Here is a 23,723-nt window from a genome sequence, read left to right on the forward strand (position 1 = left end):
TTCCATCCCCCAAAACCCGCTGAGCACAAGACTGTACACTAGGACAGAGATGCTGTGTGTGGGGACTGACATAGTCTTTTGCGCAGGCAGTAGCCCTCCGGGATCCATGCCTCATTCATTTTGATACAGGTGAGGTACCGAACACTTTTTTGACCTAGGCGACTTCTCTTCTCACTGACAATGCCTCCAGCTGCGCTGAAGGTCCTTTCTGAAAAGACACTTGAGGCAGGGCAAGCCAGAAGATGGATGGCAAATTGTGACAGCTCTGGCCACAGGCCAATCCTGTGCACCCAGTAGTCCAGGGGTTCGTCGCTGGTCAGAGTGTCTATATCTGCCCTTAAAGGACTTACGAGGTGAAAATAAACTTCTGAGAAAAACAATTATATCTATCCTACTTCTCCTAAAAATGACTTTTTTAGATATATCACAGTTTTATTTTATATTTAAATCTAGTTTTTAAGTTTTTACTGTTTCATTGTCTCTGCTCAATGGCACATTCATTGCAGTATGCCAGAGCTCAAACGTATGAATTATTGACCCTTTTTATCTCTTTTCTGCTCTTAAAAGTCATTTACTGACAGGAAAGTGTTTTATGGCTGTGATTACTTATCAGTGAGGGTTATGCTATAGTCTGACCCAGTCCGACCCGGTCCTGACCCAGACAGAAATTGTCACTTGCATACTTGAAGTTTAACTTTTTCAGGCAGAGAAAGAAAAAAAAGGAACACAGCCTAGTTATTTGTGTGCTTGGCACTGTACGTACACATGTCTATCTCATCATGTCACATGTCACCTTGTAAGTCCTTTAAGGCCAGGTAGTCGACTATCTGCCAGTCAAGGCGTTCTTAGAGGGTGGATCCCGAAGGGCTGAGGAAATGCGTTGGACTACGGAAAGTACGCATGTCTGACATCACCATCAGATCGCTAGACCGTCCTGTCCTTGCCTGCATGGACATGGGAGGAGGAGGGGGAAGAGGATTACTGGCACCTTTTTTCCATTGTGCTGTGACATCAACCTCAAGGGTCCAGAAGGGCTAAGGCGAGGCGTTGGACTAAAGATTGTCCGCATGTCTAACATAACCATGAGATCGCTAGAGCGTTCTGTCCTTGCCTGCGTGGACATGGGAGGAGGCACCTTTATTCCGTTGTGCTGTGACATCACCCTTAAACATACTGTAAATCATACTTGCCAGCTTGTTGTGCAAGTGCTGCATCCTCTCTACCTTCTGTAAATATGGTAACATCTCCGCCACTTTGTGCTTATACCAAGGGTCTAGTAGCGTTGCCACCCAATACAGGTCATTCCCCTTGAGTTTTTTTATACGGGGTCCCTCAACAGGCTGGACAGCATGAAAGACCCCATCTGCACAAAGTTGGATGCCGACCTACTATCCATCTCCTCTTGCTCTTCCTCAGTGATGTCAGGCAAGTTCTCCTCCTCCCCATAGCCATGAACAATACCACAGGAAAGGTGAGCAGCACAAGCCCCCTGCGACACCTGCTGCGGTTGTTCTTCCGCCTTCTCCTCAAAAAAAAAAACCCTTCCTCATGTGACTCCTCTTCCCCAGATGACTCCTCCTACCCCTACCTCTTCCTCCTCTTCCTGTTCATGCTCCTCTACAGCTTGATCCACCACTCTATGCATGGCACGCTCCAGAAAGAAAGCATATGGGATCAAGTGGCTGATGGCGCCTTCATTGCGACTCACTCAGGTTTGTCACCTCCTCAAATGGACGCATGAGCCTGCAGTACCTCAGCAAGAAAATCCCCAGCTCCCCAGAGCCTGCTCTAGCACCGTAGCTGTACAGATACTCATTGATGGCTTTCTCTTGTTGAAGCAGGCGGTCAAACATGAGGAGCATTGAATTCCAGCGAGTCAGGCTATCGTGAATCAAGCGCCTCACCGGAAAGTTATTTCTCTGCTGAATATCGGCCAAGCACGCAATGGCCGTCTAGGAATGCCTAAAATGCCCACACACCTTCCTGGACTGCTTCAGGACCTCTTATAAGCCTGGGTACTTACACACAAATCTTTGGATTATAAGATTCAGCACATGTGCCATGCAGGGTACATGTGTCAACTTTACCAAAATCAAAGCCGAAATGAGATTGCTGCCGTTGTCATACACCACATAGCCAATCTCCAGTTGGTGCGGGGTCAGCCACTGATCCACCTGTTTGTTCAGAGCAGCCAGGAGAGCTGCTCCAGTGTGACTCTCGGCTTTGATGCAAGACATGTACAAGATGGTGTGACACCGTTGTACCTGGCATGCAGCATAGGCCCTGGGGAGCTGAGGGTGTGTAGTTAGAGAGGAGATCGCAGCACCAGTAGAGTAGCACTGCTCAGCCGAGGAGGAGGACGACGACAGCAAAGAGGATGTAGCAGGAGGAGTAGGAGGAGAAGGAGAGGAGGTGGCAGCAGGCCTGCCTGGAAGCCGTGGAGGTGTCACGACTAGGTCCGCTGCATAGCCACAGACTCCCTGCTTGCCGCCAGCAGTCACCAGGTTGACCCAATGTGCTGTATAAGTAATGTACCTGCCCTGACCGTGCTTTGCAGACCAGGCATCCGTGGTCAGATGACACCACTTGCCTTTCAACTTCACGGTAAAGTTTGGGTATCACCTTTTTAGAAAAATAATTGTGGCCTGGTATCTTCCACTGTGGTGTCCCAGTCCACCAGCTGGTATGGTAACAGCCTGCGAGCTAACAGTTCTGCCAAGCCAGCTGTCAGATGCCGGGCAAGGGGGTGACTGGCAGAAATGTGCTTCTTCCGCTCAAAGATTTCCTTAACAGACACCTGGCTGCTGTGGGCAGAGGAGCAGGAACCGCTCAAGGTGAGAGGCGGATTGGAGGAGGGTGGCTGTGAAGGTGCAAGGGATAAAACGGCTGAAGATGCTGCACCTGAAAGAGGAAGAGGAGGGGGGAGGGTTTTGCGTTTGTGTGCTGCTTTTCCTCAGGTAGTCATCCCGTTGCTGTTTGTGCTTTTTCATCATGGGCCTTCATAAGGCAGTTGTCCCTACGTGGGTCTAGCTCTTTCCATGACTCAATTTTTGGTGGCAGAAAGTACAGATGGCATCGCTCTTATCTGAGGCAGACACACACAAAAATTTCCACAACGCTGAGCCCTGAGATGATGGCACTTTGGTGGTGGCGGCAGCAGCTGACCTTGAAGGGCATGTTGGCTGGCTGCCACGAGCTGTTTCTGATGACGAGCTCCCCCTGCTTCTTTCAGGAACTCGTCTCCTCCTACTCTTCTCTGAACTGCCCCCCTGTTCATCTCGTCTATTGGGAACTCACGTGACATCCATGGCAGGATCATCATCATCATAATCATCCTCCACAGCTTCGCTTGTATCAGACACCTCCAAAACTGCACCAACAAAAGGTACTTCATCATCCTCACACCTTACATCCATACTGACGCCTAACTCAGACATGTGAGGTGGTGTAACATCCTGAGCACCTTCATCTTCTTGTAACAATAATGGTTGTGAATCAGTTAATTCCCCACAAACGTGTGAAAAACTCCTGCAACATCTGATGTGGAGCAGCTGTGGTGCTAGTAGTAGCGCTGGTGGCTGCAGGCTGAGTGTTAAGTGGGGTGCCAGAATCAGAGCAGGAGGAGCAAGATATGTATGCAGTGACTGGTATAATACAGTGTGCAGTTACATAGATGCAGTGAAAGGTATGCGCTGACTGCTGGTATAATACAATGTGCAGTCACACAGATGCAGTGGAAGGTATGCACTGACTGCTGGTATAATACAATGCAGTGAAAGGTATGCAGTGAAAGGTATGCAGTGACTGGTATAATACAGTGTGCAGTCACACAGATGCAGTGAAAGGTATGCACTGACTGGTATAATACAGTGTGCAGTCACACAGATGCAGTGAAAGGTATGCACTGACTGCTGGTATAATACAATGTGCAGTCACACAGATGCAGTGAAATGTATGCAGTGACTGGTACAATACAGTGTGCAGTCACACAGATGCAGTGAAAGGTATGCACTGACTGCTGGTATAATACAGTGTGCAGTCACACAGATGCAGTGAAAGGTATGCACCGACTGCTGTTATAATACAATGCAGTGAAAGGTATGCAGTGAAAGGTATGCAGTTACTGGTATAAAACAGTGTGCAGTCACACAGATGCAGTGAAAGGTATGCACCGACTGCTGTTATAATACAATGCAGTGAAAGGTATGCAGTTACTGGTATAAAACAGTGTGCAGTCACACAGATGCAGTGACAGGTATGCAGTAACTGGTATAATACAATGTGCAGTCACAGTTGCAGCGAAAGGTATGCACTGACTGGTATATAAAACAGTGTGCAGTCACATAGATGCAGTGAAAGGTATGCAGTGACTGGTATAATACAATGTGCAGTCACACAGATGTAGTGGAAGGTATGCACTGACTGTGCTGGGCCTGGCACAGTATAGCAATTAGCAAGGGCCAGCTGCAACAGACAGGGCTGTATATGCAGTGTCAGTGGCACACTCACAAAAAAAACAAATCACAAGAACATTAGCTCTCATAAGAGCTTTTTATGTGGTGCTTTTCAGCAAAAAATATCAGCAAGGAGCAAGCTAACAAGACCTAACAAACGCTTTCCCTAATCTCTGCAGCAATGTTTCTCCCTTCTCTCACTAAGCAGGCAGCAGACAGAGTGAGAAAATGGCAGACAAAGCAGCGTTTTTATAGGGGGGCGGGGGTCCAGGAGGGAGTGCAGCCTGATTGACTGCCATGTGTCTGCTGACTGTGATGTAGAGGGTCAAAGTTTAGCCCAATTATGTGATATAGGGGGTGGGTCAAACTCGCTATGTGTTCGAGGTTTGCCGGCGAACGGTTCGGGCCATCTCTAGTGGATAACTGCCTTCTCAATGGGTGCTATCACTTTCTGATCATAATCAGCCCTTGACATTGCTCTACCACTGTCTCTTCTAACATTAAAACTTTGTCTGTACCTATATGAAACATTATGGGAACATGGTGGACTAAAATGAGTGGATGGACTCTCTGGGGAGTGTAGAGCAATATTCTCCTCAGAATCTTGTACACATGTTGCACTTGTATCCACTGAGAAAGGGTCAGTAATGTCCACATTTGTAGCTTGTGTTTCTGTGGTTTCTTCAGTAGGTAGATTGTCTTCAGTACTGTTAAGAAAGGATAATAAAAATAAAGCTCACCCTATTCTGAATAAGTATCCATGGCTTTGTCATTCATCAGTGTCAATACTCACGGTTCAGTATCCGTATGTGGCTTGAGGAAGTCCATAAATGGTGTAAACTTGTATTTGCGTCGATTTGTGGACCCGGCACAACTTAGCTAATTTTTTGTTTCTCCAATTCCCTTTTGTTATTGTCTCAAACAGATTTCCATATTGTTCTTAACTGATCAACTGCAAAAGAACAATACATAAATGTTGTTTTTTTTGTTTACACTTGCAGATTCTTTGCAACAGGATATACCTATGCAGCACTACATTTCGAATATAGGTCGGAGAAGTCCACTATTCAGAACATTGTTTTGGATGCCTGCAGAAACATCTGGCTGGAACTGCAACCTGATGTCATAAATCCCCCCCCCCCCCCAGATCATGCAAAATGGGGGGAAAAAAACATTGAGTTGTTCTGGGAGAAGCACAATTTCCCAAATTACCAGGGGGCGGTCGATGGCAAGCATGTGAGGATGGTAATGCCAACATTATCCAGCAGCCAATATTTAAACTATCGTAGGTTCTTCTCGATAGTGCTAATGGCTGTGGTTGATGCAGAATATAAATTTGATTATATGTATGTGGGTGCCTATGGGTGCAATAGTGACTCTGCAATCTTTCGCCACAGTCGGTTTGGGATGAAACTGCAACTGGGCCAACCTCACATCTCTGGACCATTCCCTTGGTCTAACACCCAGTCACCTGCCTATCCCAGCACCTTTAGTGGTGATGAGGCCTTTGCCCTTTCAGAGAATGTGATGAGCCTTTCTCCCAAAGAGGCATGGCAGCAGAAAAAATACATTTTAATTTGCGACTAAGCAAAGCCAGGAAAGTGGTGGTATGCACCTCTGGCATCCTAGCAAACAAGTGGCACATTTACCACACTGCTGTGAAAATGAAACCAACAATTGCAGTGACTGTTGTAAAGGCTACCTGCCACCTACATAACTATGTGCGAACTATGGAAGGAAACATAGTTGAAGAGGATGTCATCCCTCCACATTTTCTAACTTTGGTGGTGCTATGTTAAGAGGAACCCACAGTGCACTAAATATTAGAGAGCTGATGGCTCAGTATTTCCTCACTACAGAGGGTGCAATACCACATGCATTACTAGCATTAGCTTGTGATTTTTGACAAATAAATTATCTTGTTATTGTATGATTGGAGAAGTATCCACTATTTTTTTTACAATTAAAAATATCTTTACCAACACATATTTCTCATTTCGGACTATTAATAAAAAAACAAGCAAAAAAAAAACACTCCATAGATTTGTTCTTGGTTGCTAAAAATTACATTGGAATAAGCATTGATGCAAGAAACACACAGCATTAGAAGGCACACATGTCTGTGTTGGGTTGAGGCCTAGTTTTGTAGTTATGCATATCAGAAGAAGAGTATTGCCTTCTACATTAAATACCCTAGCATTACATAGCTTAACTACACAAATAACACGATTGAAGCAAAAATAAGATTAATGCCAGCATAAGAGTCAACTTACTTTTATCTGCTTTGGTTCTATCAGACAATTAGTCCCATAGGTCCTCACGAAAGTATGCAGCTATATCAGCCCACACCATATTGGTCTTGGGTTTGTCTTTGGGTTTGTCTTTATAGTCAGGATGCTTCTTGACAAATAATTCAGGGTGATCCTGGATCTTGGAGATTAGCTCCTCTGTGGTAAACCAGCTCCTGCGACTCATCTTGTTTTTTTTTCTCCGTTTGCTCTCTGTCCAAACGGGAAGTGCAGGCTGACCTGGAAACACTTCACATTTAAATAGTCACGGTACAAAAAGCATGCACAAAATCGCCGCATAAATTGATTTTGTGAACAAAAACAAAAGTGCCCTTAGTGTGAACAAGCCCTTATAGCCGAAAAAAAAATCTTGGCTATATCCATTACTTTTTTATAGCCCCCCCCCTCCCGAAAAAATAAAAAACCTAATGTTTATCCAGAGACACTTTTTTTAGGCAAAAAAAAAAATATCTCGGCTATAAAAGGAGACCCTTTTATAGTTTAAAAAAAAAAACTGGACGCCCTTTTCAACACCTTATAGCAGCAAATAACATTGAAGCCCATGCAGGCGCCCTTTCAACTGATATTGTGTCTTATGATCAGGAGCATTTTATGGTCTGAAAAATATGGTATATGTGATGCAGTTAATGCAACAGCGCAATGACATCCCACTGAAGTTGGTGACACTCCATGAAGTTGGGGGTCTATGGCCCTGCTGGCAACATCAGGATAGTTTGGTATCTAGATTTTTCACATGCACTGTGTGTACCATTGCAGGTATGCTCATTATTCACATATGATGTATTTGCAGTCACTGCAAGAATAGGGGCCTTGAAATAAGGCCAGACTTGTCTTGGCATTAAGGCTTGGCCACAAGTCTGTGGACTAATAGAACCAGCAAATATTAGATTTTTGGAAGTGCTGTGTTTATCTGACTTCATGTACATTGAACTAAATAGATCAGCACACTCCCTTAAATGCAAATCTTCTTGCTCTTTTATTGCAATAGATATCCAAACAGTTTAAAACGTGATGACAAGTACCGGTCACTGGCAATAGATAGGCATTGGAAACTCCCAGAAACTGTCAACAAGCCTGCTGGTAGCATTGTCTATTCAGCTGTAGGAAGATTAGAGTCCATAGTCCACAACATTGTTGATTAAATAATGGTGACAGACACTAGCCTAGAGCTGTTTTTGGCATCCTGCCCATCCTCAAGCCGATAAATGTGCCCTCATTATAAAGCCCAATACATGCTACTAAAATACCCATAGTGAACCAATCACAGTAATACTAGAAATTCAAACCCACCAATAAAATTCTCTTACCTCAAAGAGGACCTGATGGGAGACTACCTTTTGTTACAAAATATTCCACAGTTGCAGGGCAGTTGAGGAATACAATTCAAAAAAGATGGCGCCTTTTTAGGGAGGGGCTCAGCAGGGTCCCTGAAATCAGGGATTCCCCTCTGTTCTACTTTAAGAGAGCTCCATCAATCAAGGACCGCCTGGTTAGATATGACATGGTAGTACTAACAAAACAGCACCGACTGTGGGGGGCTCGGGTATGTTTCCGTGCATGTCATGTGCTCAATGCACTAATGTACTGAGGGGGGATTCTGTCTCTCACCCACTGAGTGGCAAGAAATTTAGAATGAATGGACACTTTGATTGCAGTTTTTATTATTTGGTTTATTGTATCAAGTGCCCCTGTGGGCTTTATACGTTGGTAAAACCACACAGTGTGCCAGGGACCGAATTTTCACTCACAAATCTACCATTAGGTCCCCGAAAAAAAGACTTGGCCGTTTTGGCGCATTTTTGTGAGAAACAACATCTTTGTGACGAGTGAGTGCCACACCTCAGACGTCTGATTGTTGGTGATCTGCGGAATCACCAAGAATGCAGACGCTATACCCGATTATGTGTGATCCGCAGAATCACCAATAATGCCAGTATAGCAATACTGAGAGCAGAGTGTGTAGTGATTGGTGTAATCATCACTATAACGCTTTAAAGAGACCTCACCAGAGGGGCTGGTGAGGTATAAACAGTACACTGCGTGTATACAAACGTACCACCTCCAGCAAGCTGGGGAAATAATATTGAAGAGACTGAATCACTCGAGGAGCGGGTGATTCAGACTATACTGCAGGCAAATGAACACCCGAGGTGCGGGTGAGTAATACTGAACTGCAGCCTACGATATAATCCTAAGCTTGGGGGTGAGGTTCTTGGTCTCAACCCCTTGGAACTGGTCTAAAGTATAACAGAGCAATGACACAACAATCCTGAGCTTGGGGGTGAGGTCCCTGGTCTCAACCCCCTGGAACTGATCTAAAGTATAACACAACTATGACACAGGATTCCTAGGCTTGGGGGTGAGGTCCTTGGTCTCAACCCCCTGGAACTGATCTGAAGTATAACACAACTATGACACAGAATTCCTAGGCTTGGGGGTGAGGTCCTTGGTCTCAACCCCCTGGAACTGATCTGAAGTATAACACAACTATGGCACAGAATTCCTAGGCTTGGGGGTGAGGTCCTTGGTCTGAACCCCCTGGAACTGATCTGAAGTATAACACAACTATGACACAGGATTCCTAGGCTTGGGGGTGAGGTCCTTGGTCTCAACCCCCTGGAACTGATCTGAAGTATAACACAACTATGACACAGGATTCCTAGGTTTGGGGGTGAGGTCCTTGGTCTCAACCAACTGGAACCGATCTGAAGTATAACACAACTATGACACAGAATTTCTAGGCTTGGGGGTGAGGTCTTTGGTCTCAACCCCCTGGAACTGATCTGAAGTATAACACAACTATGACACAGGATTCCTAGGCTTGGGGTGAGGTCCTTGGTCTCAACCCCCTGGAACTGATCTGAAGTATAACACAACTATGACACAGGATTCCTAGGCTTGGGGGTGAGGTCCTTGGTCTCAACCCCCTGGAACTGATCTAAAGTATAACACAGCTATGACACAGGATTCCTGGGCTTGGTCTGAGGGCTGCCACACAAACGTTCACGACAACAGACAGCGCCAGACTGAAGCCCGAAGGCTTAAGAAGCAGAGGAGACCTCACTGGCACGCCCCCTGCAGCCGGCCAATCCAGGGCGCCGTGAGTCTCCTCTGCCGTCAGCTGACCAGCAGGTCAGCTGACGACCCCTCTCCCCGCATAAAGGTCCTGTCTACACGCGCGCCCGCGCGAGACATGACCTGACTGGGAACAGACAGTTCCGTCCCCGGCGTCCTAGACGCTGGAGAGACGGACAGGGAGCCAGAGGCAGCCGCGGTGGCGATGCAGTCCGCCGCGGCTGCACACATTACAATCTTGTATCGGATTTAAAATTGTGTGTATTACAACAAGTGGTATGCCCCAGGAGGGGGGGGGGGGTAGTAAAAAATTACTCTAGTCTGCGATCATCGTGGGAGCATGGCGAAGGTAAGCTGCCGCTAATCACTCTACACCCGGGGGGACCAGGAGACACAAGGGGGAGGGAAGCACGCGGGGGAGCAGGCACACAAAGGCAGGGAATTCCCGACAAGGCGGCAGGTTGGTGGTTCGTATCGGTGGGCATTCGTTAGTTGGGGATTCTCTGCCTTAGCTGTATAAGACGCACTTTTTCTACCGATTTTTGGGAGAGAAAAAGTGCATCTTATACAGGGAAAATACAGTAGTTTCTCTTTCCTTATTGGACCTGGTTGGTGACTTGGGGGGTTGTTGTGAATGATCCTCTTGAGTGGTATGTATAGTGTTAAAAAGGTCAGGGCTCAACAGCAAAGCAGCCCCAGTCTCAACCAACACCGCTAAGGATGGGGAGCTCGGACCTGAACAACTCAGACTGTGTGCGCAGCCTGGGAGTACTGATTGATGGGAAATTAAGCTTCAGGAATCAAATCTCAGCTGTTGTGAAACATTCCTTATTTCACCTAAGGAATATTGCAAAGATTAAACACCTCATTCCTTCAGAGGATCTTCCAACCCTAGTTCATGCTTTCGTCACATCAAGGTTGGACTACTGCAATGTCCTCTACACAAGCCTTCATAAGAAAGACCTACGCTGCCTGCAATTAGTACAGAATGCCGCCGCAAGACTGTTAACGAACCAACCTCGCCATTGCCACATAACACCAACCCTGTGTTCACTCCACTGGCTACCGATAAAGTGGATAATTTTGTTTAAGATTGGCTTACTGGCATTCAAATCCTTGCACAATCTGGGCCCTGAATACCTGAAGGACTTGCTGCAACTGCATCACACCCCCCACAATCTTAGATCAAAAGGATGTAACACCTTGGTCACCCCCAGAGTCCACCTCAAAACCTTTGGAGACAGAGCCTTCTGTCATGCTGCCCCTAAACGTTGGAACTCCCTGCCACACGCAATCAGGACAGCCCCATCACTGGAAGCATTTAAGTCTAAACTGAAAACCCACCTCTTTAGTCTGGCATTTATGAACACCTGACTATCTCCTCTGTAACACAGTCCAGCCTGCAACACTGTAATGGAATGAGACACTTTGAGTCCTATGGGAGAAAAGCGCTTTAGAAATGTTATTGTATTATTGTATTATAAAAAAGTGTAATATTTATGTTGTGGTGTTTGTTATACGATTGCCTGGCCCACACATGGAGATTTCGCATATGGAAGGTTTGATTAGATTAAAATGCATATTTTTGCATTTAATTCAGTATCTCTTTGGTTACTGAGCAACAGCCCATACCGCATGAATTGAATCAGTTATTTTTAGGCCCTATTCCTTTCTAAGGAGGGTGAGGTCTATTAGTGGATGGGAAGACCTACTATATGTAGGTTGGTATGCGTTCGCATAATTTAGGTTTTATGCAGATGTACGCATTGTTTTTTCCGCACACGGAGGTATGGTCGTATGACTTTCCTCACTTGATCATGCCCTCTCTATTGAGATATCTTAGTTCGGCAGCCAACCATAATTCACTTGACATTGAGAGGCGCGGTCATGTGATGGCTGTCACATGGTCTGCACTGTGCAATGGGGGGGCAGGGTTCTTTTTTCACCACCACAGTACAAAGTATGAGTTGCTTTTTCCGCGTTCATGTGACTTTTGTCCAATAGTTGGGCCAACTCTTTGTGCATATGCGCACGCTTTATATGATCAGATGACTTCGGGTCATGTAATCGGCACTTCGTATGCACAATGCGGGCCATGCAGCGCTCATTTTGAGACATTGTTCATCTGCTGGCATAACATTTTTTAAGGTTGTTTACAGCCTCATTAAGGTGTTCTCCAGGATGGTTTTTTAGGCAAGGTTTGGGGACTTTTTTCTTGCAGTATGGATGCGGTGGTCAGGTTGTCATGACAACCAATTTGTATCTTTACAACTCCTGTCCTTTGCTTTTGGTGGATCTCATTGTGTGTTTGCCATGTGGGTGTATCCTTTTCTACCCACCTGGATCATACATATTCATTTGACTGCAATATCAGGTGACTCCCTCGATGTTTGCAGTCGTCCTCTTTGAGGTAAGATAATTTTATTGGTGGATTTGAATTTTGAGGATTACGGTGATTGGTTCACTATGGGTATTTAAGTAGCATGTGTTGGGCTTTATAATGAGTGCACATTTATTGGCTTCAGAAGAGGCAAGACGCACGAAACAGCTCTAGGCCAGTGTCTGTCACCATGATTTAATCGACACTGCTGTGGACTATGGACTCTGATCTTCCTACAGCTTAATGGACAATGCTACCAGTAGGCTTGTTGATGGTTTGTCAATGTACTAGTGTCCTATCTGGTGCTCTGATGTGCTGATCATTGCTTGCACCTCATTTTGAAATAGGGTTGTTTATCTGACTTCATGTAAGCTTTAAGCTTGAGATAAAGTTCCTTTATAGAGAATCTGTAAGTTTAAAAATAAGTTGAAATAATAATATTATTTGAATTACCTTGCTCTCCTGGTCCCATCTGCCCTATTCTCGCCGCTCCCCATCGCTATTTTGGCCCCCCAAAAAATGTTTTAAAAACTGTTTACAAAACAATCAAAATGGCCGCAACCCTGGAACTAGTGGCATATACGGGAGATGGGCACTCCAGTCTGGAGCCGTGAACAAGCTCCGATCAGCTGTGCAGCGGCTCCCTCACTTGCAGACATGCTCTGCACAGGGATGCTGATTCATTTACAGAGATGGGAGAGATGGGAGCAGAGACGGCAGCTCCGATCAACTGTTTAGCGGCTCCATCGCTCGCAGACATGCTCTGCACAGGGACGCTGATTTATTTACAGAGATGGGAGAGACAGGAACGGACTTTACACAAGCAGCATCTTGATCTGCAATGGGCGTGCACTAGGCGTCCCCATTGCAGAAGATGCCGCCGCCCCCATCGACAAGCCTAGACAAAGCTATGAAAAGGGGGGATAACAGAGAGATGGGTGACACAACACCACCAAGATTAACAGGAGGAGGTCTGCAGAGGTAACACTACATGTTGCTGATAAGATAAGGGTGGTAAAATTGGTTACAGAGTCTATTTCAATTTTGCTGCAACTTGCACTTATTTACATCAACACTACCAAAGTCAGTTCGTATTGTTCTCCTTTAAGCTACATCTAGCAATATTTTATTGAGCTTTACCTTTGATATTATGTGGATTGTCAATGATAAAATTTCCATTCCAAACAACAGAGAAGGCCACAGATAGTTCGTTAATATCCATTCCATCATAGGCATACTGAGAACAAAGTAAGAATATTAGTAAGTTAGAACCGCTGGAAGAGATGTGCAGAGCTAAGACAAATTTAACAAATAAGGACAACTTAAACCACTGTAAAATACTTTGTAAAGTGTCACCATAATTATTTCATCCTGATGTAAGCCCATTTGCAACTTATTTTACTAATAATATGGTGCAAACACATGCTTTTCTTTTTATACATGTACATGTTTTTTTCTACCCAAATTACTTTAATTTCAAAAGGTTTTTATGGACATTTTACATGCTGAAGAAGTGAACTTAAAAGATACTTTTAAGTAGAAGGTGCAAAATGGACTAACAGGAAAAAGCTTTGTATAATTGCAGGGGCGTTGCTAGGCTCCTAAGAGATCTGGGGCACTTTTGGGGACTCCAGCCAAAAAATGGGTGAGGCCATGCACCAGAATGTGGGTGTGGCTATTTGTGGATCCAAATTTACATGAGCTTAAAAGTGGTCTAAGTACGACTGCCCAGTAAAATGCTAAATTAAGTCCCCCTCTCCATTAATAATAAAAAAAAAGATAATGGGGGAGAAGCCCAGAAGAAAAGATGTTTGCAGAATCTGGAAACCAAGTGGCCGGAGGTGAGTAGAGCCTGACTCTGCCTGGGGGACATCCGGGGCACCCCAGAATAGATTTGTGGCACATGCCACTGATATTTGGGGCTAGCAACGCCCCTGTATAATTGTAATGTAGCAACCAAAAGAAAAAAAAACACAAACATCTTAAGTTAGTTAGCGCCAAAACCAAGTGCTCAGTCCTCATATTTCCCACAATATTGGGACAGTAAGAAGTGTAATATCAAAACCTATGCAATTTATGATTAAGGCCAGCATTCTCCCACCAGGAGATCCAAGGGGACAATGTTTTAAAGAAACTTTTCATATTAACCAAGATCTTTTCAGAGATATGTTAAGCAGCCATAATGTCAGATAATACAATTAACACACCATCAACGGACAAGAATGGAGTATTCCAGTTATGAGCCAGAACTCTCTTAGCAGTCAAAAAATATGTTGAGATAGCCTATGAGCAGGGAATTTAATCTTATAGGTTTTATTACCCAGCAAGACTGTGTGTGGATAACATAGAATTTGTCATGAGAGGATTGTTGTAGCTTTGTTCTAAATGGCTCTTCAGAATTTCTTTGTCCCATGAGAAGACCACCACAAGTGCAAAAGAGTGCTGAGACATACACATCCTCTAAAGTAGATATACAGTGGGTTGCAAAAGTTTCCGGCCCCCTTGAAGTTTTCCACATTTTGTCATATTACTGCCACAAACATGAATCAATTTTATTGGAATTCCACATGAAAGACCAACACAAAATGGTGTACACATGAGAAGTGGAACGAAAATCATACATGATTCCAAACTGTAACATCTGCAAGCATGGCGGCTGCGGACATGCAGGGTATACCCGCAGCCGCCTTTCTCCCCTGTTCTCAGGCCTCATCCGTTCCGCCAGCGTCTAACATGCCGGGAACGGTATTGTCTCCTGCTCACAGGGTCGCTGTCTCGCGGAGACAGGACCTTTATGCTGGAAGAAGGCGCGTCAGCTGATCTGCCGGTCGGCTGACGTCAGAGGTGACTCTCGCCGCTCGGATTGGCTGATTACATGGTGGGCGCGGCTGAGAGCTTTCCTCTGCTTCTTAAGCCTTCATTCTTCACTCGCAACCTGTCTGCTGTTGCGAATACATACGTGTTAGCGCTCAGACCTTAGTCTAGTATCCGGTGTGCTTTGATCTGGGAGGAAACCAGGGATTTCACACAAGACTAGGACTATTGTTATATTGTTATTGCTGATTACCTGTGTATGATTCTGGCTATACTGGTGAGGTGCTCTTTGATTGAATACCCACCAGCTCCTCTGGTGAGGTTTTGTTAGATCTAAACAATTACTGTGACTGATAGTACCTTGCCAGCTCCTCTGGTAACGTCTGGTCAAACTATACAGTCACTTGTACTGATAGTACCTTGCCAGCCCCTCTGGAAAGGTCTAGCCAAACTATACAGTTACTTGTGCTGATTGTACCTTACCAGCTCCTCTGGCAGGGGCGCCGCGAGGCATAAAGCGAACCAAGTGGTCGCTTGGGGCCTCAAGATCGTAGGGGCCTCGGCGGCTCAGTGACGTCGGCGTGACGTCACTGTTTTCCCGCAGCCCCGCGGGGCTGGCAGAGCAGAGTAGGGCAGGGCTACGGGAAGATGGCCGCCGCCGAAGCCCTGCTCTGGAGACTATGTCTCCAGTACAGGGCTTCGGGTGGCCATCTTCCCGTAGCCCTGATTCAATCAGCGCGGGAGATTGGAGGAGGGAGGGAGCTCCGTGGGAACTTAGCGCCTGAGGAGCCGGCCAGGAGAGAAGACTTCTGCCAGTGCCAGGTGAGTAAATTATTTTCTTTTTGCAGCTCTGAAAATGTGCCCTAATTGCGTTTGATTTCTGCTGAACTGTGCCCTAATAGTGTTTGATTTCTGCTGAACTGTGCCCTAATAGTGTTTGATTTCTGCTGAACTGTGCCCTAATTGTGTTTGATTTCTGCTGAACTGTGCCCTAATTGTGTTTGATTTCTGCTGAACTGTGCCCTAATTGTGTTTGATTTCTGCTGAACTGTTCCCTAATTGTGTTTGATTTCTGCTGAAAATGTGCCCTAATTGCGTTTGATATCTGCTGAAAATGTGGCCCTAATTGCGTTTGATTTCTGCTGAACTGTGCCCTAATTGCGTTTGATTTCTGCTGAACTGTGCCCTAATTGCATTTGATTTCTGCTGAAAATGTGCCCTAATTGCGTTTGATTTCTGCTGAAATGTGGCCCCAATTGCGTTTGATTTCAGCTGAAAATGTGCCCAAATTGCGTTTTATTTCTGCTGAAATGTGGCCCAAATTGCGTTTGATTTCTGCTGAAATGTGGCCCAAATTCTGTTTGTTTTCTGTTGAAATGTTGCACAAATTGCGTTTGTTTTCTGCTGAAATGTTGCACAAATTGCGTTTTTATTTTCTGGTGTCTGGGGTAACTGTTGCTGCATTTATTATTTAATGGTCATAGTTGGCTATATTTGCTGTGCTGCGGTTAAGCTCCGCCCATACAACGTCATGGCCAAATCCATCTTTCTGGCGCGGCGCGCTGCGCGCGCCTCAATCACCCCCACATCCATTTTCCCCGCAAACAGCCCCGCCCCAATCCGCCCCAGCTCCACCCACATGTCATGACCACGCCCATTTATGCGGGATAGCCACGCCCATTTTTCGCCGTGGCGCAGGATAGGGCCACTTCCTACAGTCCGCTTGGGGCCACAAAAACCTTAGCTGCACCCCTGTCCTCTGGTGACGTCTAGCCAAACTATACAGTTACTTGTGCTGATAGTACCTTACTAGCTCCTCTGGTAAGGTCTAGCCAAACTATCTGTTACTGTTTCTGATAGGCCTTCCAGCCCCTCTGGTAAGGTCTATCTAACCATTACTCACTGTTGCACCAAGCACTATTCACACAGTATCGTTGCTAGCTATACTTGCATCATTGGTGATTCTGCAGATCACCACATAATCAGGTATAGAGTCTGCATTATTGGTGATTCTGCAGATCACACAATAATCAGACGTTTGAGTTGCAACACCCAACCGTTACACAAACATTTTTTTACAAATAAATAACTGCAAAGTGGGGTGTGCATAATTATTTGGCCCCCTTTGATCTGAGTGCAGTCAGTTGCCCATAGACATTGCCTGATGAGTGCTAATGACTAAATAGAGTGCACCTGTGTGTAATCTAATGTCAGTACAAATACAGCTGCTCTGTGAGGGCCTCAGAGGTTGTCTAAGAGAATATTGGGAGCAACACCACCGTGAAGTCCAAAGAACACACAAGACAGGTCAGGGATCAAGTTATTGAGAAATTTAAAGCAGGCTTAGGCTACAAAAAGATTTCCAAAGCCTTGAACATCCCACGGAGCACTGTTCAAGCGATCATTCAGAAATGGAAGGAGTAAGGCACAACTGTAAACCTACCAAGACAAGGCCATCCACCTAAACTCACAGGCCGAACAAGGAGAGCGCTGATCAGAAATGCAGTCAAGAGGCCCATGGTGACTCTGGATGAGCTGCAGAGATCTACAGCTCAGGTGGGAGACTCTGTCCATAGGACAACTATTAGTCATGCACTGTAAAAAGTTGGCCTTTATGGAAGAGTGGCAAGAAGAAAGGCATTGTTAACAGAAAGCATAAGAAGGCCTGTTTGCAGTTTGCCACAAGCCATGTGGGGGACACAGCAAACATGTGGAAGAAGGTGCTCTGGTCAGATGAGACCAAAATGGAACTTTTTGGCCAAAATGCAAAACGCTATGTGTGGCGGAATACTAACACTGCACATCACTCTGAACACACCATCCCCACTGTCAAATATGGTGGTGGCAGCATCATGCTCTGGGGGTGCATCTCTTCAGCAGGGACATGGAAGCTGGTCAGAGTTGATGGGAAGATGGATGGAGCCAAATACAGGGCAAACTTGAAAGAAAACATCTTGGAGACTGCAAAAGACTTGAGACTGGGGCGGAGGTTCACCTTCCAGCAGGACAATGACCCTAAACATAAAGCCAGGGCAACAATGGAATGGTTTAAAACAAAACATATCTATGTGTTAGAATGGCCCAGTCAAAGTCCAGATCTAAATCCAATCGGGAATCTGTGGCAAGATCTGAAAACTGCTGTTTACAAACGCTGTCCATCTAATCTGACTGAGCTGGAGCTGTTTTGCAAAGAAGAATGGGCAAGGATTTCAGTCTCTAGATATGCAAAGCTTGTAGAGACATACCCTAAAAGACTGGCAGCTGTAATTGCAGCAAAAGGTGGTTCTACAAAGTATTGACTCAGGGGGCCGAATAATTACGCACACCCCACTTTGCAGTTATTTATTTGTAAAAAATGTTTGGAATGATGTATGATTTTCAATCCACTTCTCACATGTACACCACTTTGTATTGGTCTTTCACGTGGAATTCCAATAAAATTGATGCATGTTTGTGGCAGTAATGTTACAAAATGTGGAAAACTTCAAGGGGGCTGAATACTTTTGCAACCCACTGTAAGATTTTGTATGATCAAGTTCACAGGACTCCAGAGCCACCAGCATTTGAAGCTGCTGGTGCCTCTGGAGTCCTGTGAACATCAAGATGCAGGATCCTCCAATGCAGTTATGCATAAACCTTTTATTCAGTCTCTCCTAACCAATGCTCACTAGCAGAAATGGCTGCAGTGGGCTGGGAACTACAAGAATATTTTTTTTCAAACAGTCTTGTTTACTGATCAGTTCTGTTCAACCCTGGATGGTCAAGATGGACGGTGGATGGTTGGTGGACAGCCATCATGTCACAGCAAGGCTGGGACATCAGCAAAAAGGTGGCAGAGTCCTGGTTTGAGTTGGAATCATGGGAAGAAAGCTAGTTGGCCCCTTTAGGGTCTCAGAAGGTGTGAAAATTACTTCTGAAAAGTATGTGGAGTTTCTGACTGTTCACTTTCTTCCATGGTTCTTTAAAAAGAACTGTGCTTTCTGTGACAAAATCATCTTCATAAAAACATTACTCTCCCTATTTCAAAAAGGTCTCCTAAAAAGGGATTTCAACATGCTATGCACCACTACCAAGAAGGGTTGCTTAGATATTGTAACGATTGGTGTAGCAACACAGACGTCTGATTATTGTGTGATCTGCAGTATCACCAATAATACAGACACTATACCTGATTATGTGGTGATCTGCAGAATTACCAATAATGCAAGTATAGCTAGCAGAATAACAGCGTGTATCGTGCTTGGTGCAACAGTACTGATTAGTTTGACAAGACCTCACCAGAGGAGCTGGTGGGTACTATCAGTGAGCACCTCACCAGTGACAAGGGCTCACTGGTGAGTAGAGTGGTCAGACAGGCTAGGATCGGCAACAGACGGGCAGGTACAGTACAAAATTGGCAGGCAAGAGAGTAGTGATATATCAGGCAGCAACAGAGTCAGATGGGCAGAAGTACAGAATCGATAAGCAAGAGCAAGGTCAGAGGTGAGCCAGAGTCGTACACAGAATATCAAGTAATACAATAATACAATAATCCTAGTCTTGTGTGAAATCCCCGGTTTCCTGACGGATCAAAGCACACCGGATACTGCCTAAGGTCTGAGCGCTAACACAGAGTATTCGCAACAGCAGACAGGTTGCGAGTGAATCCCGGAGGCTTATGAAGCAGAAGAGACCTCACAGCCACACCCACTCCGATCAACCAATCCGGAGCGCCATGAGTCTCCTCTGACGTCAGCCGACCGGCCGGTCAGCTAACGCGCCTCCTCCTAGCATAAAGGTCCGTCTGTGCGCGCGCCCGCGCAATACGGCAACCCTATGAGCAACTGGCAATCCCGTCCTCGGCGTGCTAGACACCGGAGGAGCGGGCAAACCCCTCGCCGAGGAAACCGAGGCAACTGCGGAAGTGTCCGCAGCTGTATCCTCAGGGATCATTACAGTTCCCCCCCCCCCTTGAGGCGTGGACTCCGGACACGGTCTACCAGGTTTGTCATGAGCCTTTTCCATAGGTTCTTCTGCATCAATCATCACAGGGAGGGAGGGAGAGGAATCCCCTTGCACAACAGATTTAAACCGGGACACGTGGGAATATCTAACCCCTCTCATTCTGGAAGGCAGGGCCCACATTGTCACTTGGTACAACCTCCCATTCTTCAGACCGTCTCCTATCCTTCTGCTGCAATGGCCCTAAAGTAGAAGCTTGATCCTCCCGAATTCCAGCAGCAGCAAGGACCACTTTCTCGGGAAGGATGCCTACCGGGGTAGCAGGCTGCACAGTCTCGGGCTCAAAACATCTAGACAAAGCATCTGCTTTAATGTTTTTACTACCCGGCCTGTAAGTAATAATAAACCTGAATCTCGTGAAAAATAAGGACCAGCGAGCCTGTCTGGGATTGAGACGTTTAGCTCCTTCAATATACTCTAAGTTTTTGTGATCAGTATAGACTGTAATAGTATGTTCAGCCCCCTCGAGCCAATGTCGCCATTCCTCAAACGCAAGTTTGATGGCCAACAGTTCTCGATTCCCGATGTCATAGTTTCTCTCGGAGGGAGAAAACTTCAGAGAAAAAAATGCACATGGGTGCAACCTGCCCTGTAGACCGGAGTGTTGAGACAGTACAGCCCCCACCCCTATCTCTGAGGCATCCACCTCAACAACAAAAAGGAGAGAAACATGCACATGTCTCAAAATGGGGGCGGAGCAAAACAATTGTTTAGGTGAAGAAAAGGCAGTTTGTGCTTCTGATGACCAGTTGTAGGTATCTGCCCCCTTTTTGGTGAGTTCAGTAAGGGGCGACGCCACAGAAGAAAACCCCTTTGTGATGATTTGTTCAGCTGCCTGTGCAGGCAGCCAGCCTTTTGACCATTGTGTAGGTTTGCATGCTGCAGGACTCTGGAAAGAACAGCTTCTGTCAGTTTTGCAGCTTGTGCTTGCAGAGGAATTTGCATACGTTGTCATGCAAATTGCCTGGCCACATTCATTGGAGGCGTGTACTATAAGTACTATGTCTTTCCCACAATGCTTCGCTGTTCATAAGGATTTCGTCCTATGTAACACTCCTGGTGGGGTGTCAGCCTTGCTCTCTGTTTGAACATCAGCTTAGAGTAATTCCTAAATCTGCGCTAGGCAGATTTCCCTAGTGCTGTTAGGATTGTATTATCTGTATTGCCTGTTCTGTCTTGTCTTGCCTGTTTGCCATTGTCCTGTCCCTATGGTGGTTGACAGGAAATGGTTCTGATCTCTGTTCTTGGAGTATAGCTGGTGCAGCGGTTGCTACCAGCTATCTCTTCTGTTCTGTCTCCTGGGATCGCACTAGCTACTTTTTGCTAGCGCCGGGGATCCTTCTGTTCTGTCTCCTGGGATCGCGCTAGCTACTTTTCGCTAGCGCTGGGGATCCTTCTGTTCTGTCTTCTGGGATCGCGCTGGCCACTTTTCGCTGGCGCTGGGGATCCTTCTGTTCTGCTACTCTGTACTTGGATCGCGCTAGCCACTTTTCGCTAGTGCTGTGGATCCTATCTCTCGCTTGTCCCTGTTTTCGTGTGTCTGTCTGCTACGCTTGCTGGAGGCTCGGTGAGGTAACCGTTAAGCAAGCGCTCGCGTCCTCTGTTTCATGTTTGTCTGTTAATGGTTAGTTAGGCGTGCTTGTCTCTATTGTGCTTATCACGTGGAGACCACGCATAACCGCGTGCACTGTTGCGAATGAGTGCGGTGTTCGCGGTTAGCTAGCATTTGTTATTTTCCGTATCTCCTCATTGTATTATTTGCTGTGCCTTTGCTAACCTCGTATTCTGTTCTGATCTGCCTTGTGTCTTGTCTGGCGATCGCACCTCTCGCGATCGCGTTCCTATTTCATATCTGCTGTTGTGTGTGTGCGGTTGCGGGGTGGCGACTGGATTGGCACACACACATACAACCTGTCCCTTTGCTCATTCTCATTCTCATTCGCCTCTCTTGCGATTGCGTTCTGCGTTTTGTACAATTCCTGTCTGGCATTTGAGGAGGTACAGAGGATTAGTTCCTCTGCACTCCCCAGCGCCATCTGCCGACAGGAATTTTCCCTCTACGCGTGCGTAGCACCTTTTGCTGGGTTCCTGCAAATTATACGCTTGTGGAGGATTTCCGCCGTGTCAGCACACGCGTTGTGCGCTGATCACGGGGAAAGTTCCACAATCGTTACACCCTTTATGAACCTTCTGTAATAATTGGCAAAACCAAGGAATCGCTGGCGTGCCTTCAATCCCAAAGGTTGCGGCCACTCCAGGACCGCAGACACCTTCTTGGGGTCCATAGACAATCCTGCAGTAGAGATTATGTACCCCAAAAAAGGAACCTCAAAACTTCAAAAAGACATTTTTCAATCTTAGTACAAGGAATTCTGTCGTAGCTTTCTCAAAGCATACTTCACGTGTTCCCTGTGTTCCTCTAAACTAGATGAAAAAATTAGTATATCGTCCAAGTAAATGAGGACAAACCGCCCCAGGACTTCCCTGAAAACTTCATTGATCAGTTCTTGGAAGACAGCGGGTGCGTTGCACAACCCGAAGGGCATAACAAGATACTCATAGTGCCCGTCGGGTGTGTTGAACGCCATCTTCCACTCGTCACCCTCTCTTATGCGAATCAGGTTGTATGCCCCTCTGAGATCGAGTTTTGTGAAGACACCTGCATCGGTGATCTGAGAGAATAAGTCATCAATCAGGGGGAGAAGATAATGAATTTTCACAGTAATCTTGTTCAAGTCTCTGTAATCAATACATGGCCCAAGGCCATCATCCTTTTCTGTACAAAAAAGAACCCTGCCCCGGCCGGGGACCTAGAAGGACGAATGAACCCTTTGGCCAAGTTTTCTTTCATATATTCTTGCATGGCAAGTTTTTCAGGCCCAGAAAGATTATACAGATGGACCCTAGGGGGCATACAACCTGATCTCAACTCAATGGGGCAGTCAAAACTTCGATGGGGTGGAAGTTTGTCTGCTGCTCTGAGACAGAAGACATCAGCAAAGTCAGAGTACTGAGAAGGCAACCCCTGCACTTGGACCTTGGTGGCACATACCGTGACTTTCTCCAAACAATGATGATGACAAAATGGGGACCAACTTAACAATTGTCTGGAACTCCAGTCAATCTGAGGGGAGTGTATTTGAAGCCACGGCATACCAAGGATAACAGTGGAGGTAGCCATCTTGAGGACAAATGATTGTATTTGTTCTTTATGTGGAGCCCCTACCTGACATAACAATACAGGAGTCTGAGAGAGAGATCGTTTCCCCTGTAGTGGTGAATCGTCCACTGCAGTAACAACGAGCTGACGTCCCAAAGAAATGAGAGGAAAACCAAACTTAACCGCAAAATCATAATCCATAAAATTGGCCGCGGAGCCCGAGTCTATAAAGCCCTGAGTAGCCTGAACTTGGTCTTTCCAAGTAATAGAACACGGGAGAAGTAGGCGATTATCCCTTAAGGATAAGACTAGATCGCCTAGAGAGGTACTGCCAACAACAACTGAGCGGTATAGTTTTTCTGTTTCGTTGGGACAATTCTGGACCATATGCCCCGTCTCTGCAGAATGTAAACAGAGTCTCTCAGAACGTCTCTCGTTTTTCTCAACCTCAGTGAACCTGGTCTGTCCGACTTGCATCGGCTCATCCTGAGGAGGGGAAGGAGCAAGAAAAGTAATAAAGGAAGATCTCC

At 45.9% G+C, this 23,723-nt stretch overlaps 1 protein-coding gene across 14 annotated transcripts in view; it reads right to left on the bottom strand.

Annotated features, from left to right (window-relative positions):
• PLXNA2 (plexin A2) overlaps positions 1-23,723 on the bottom strand; it is a 3,799,727-nt gene that overhangs the window by 2,743,422 nt on the left and 1,032,582 nt on the right. For all 14 annotated transcript variants that reach the window (XM_068269767.1, XM_068269773.1, XM_068269774.1 and 11 more), the window contains one exon: positions 13,359-13,455. In XM_068269767.1, the coding sequence (XP_068125868.1) occupies positions 13,359-13,455 (97 nt within the window). The remainder of the gene's footprint in view (positions 1-13,358; positions 13,456-23,723) is intronic.

The sequence above is a fragment of the Hyperolius riggenbachi genome, chromosome 2 (genome assembly GCF_040937935.1).
Source record: "Hyperolius riggenbachi isolate aHypRig1 chromosome 2, aHypRig1.pri, whole genome shotgun sequence".
NCBI lineage: Eukaryota > Metazoa > Chordata > Amphibia > Anura > Hyperoliidae > Hyperolius > Hyperolius riggenbachi.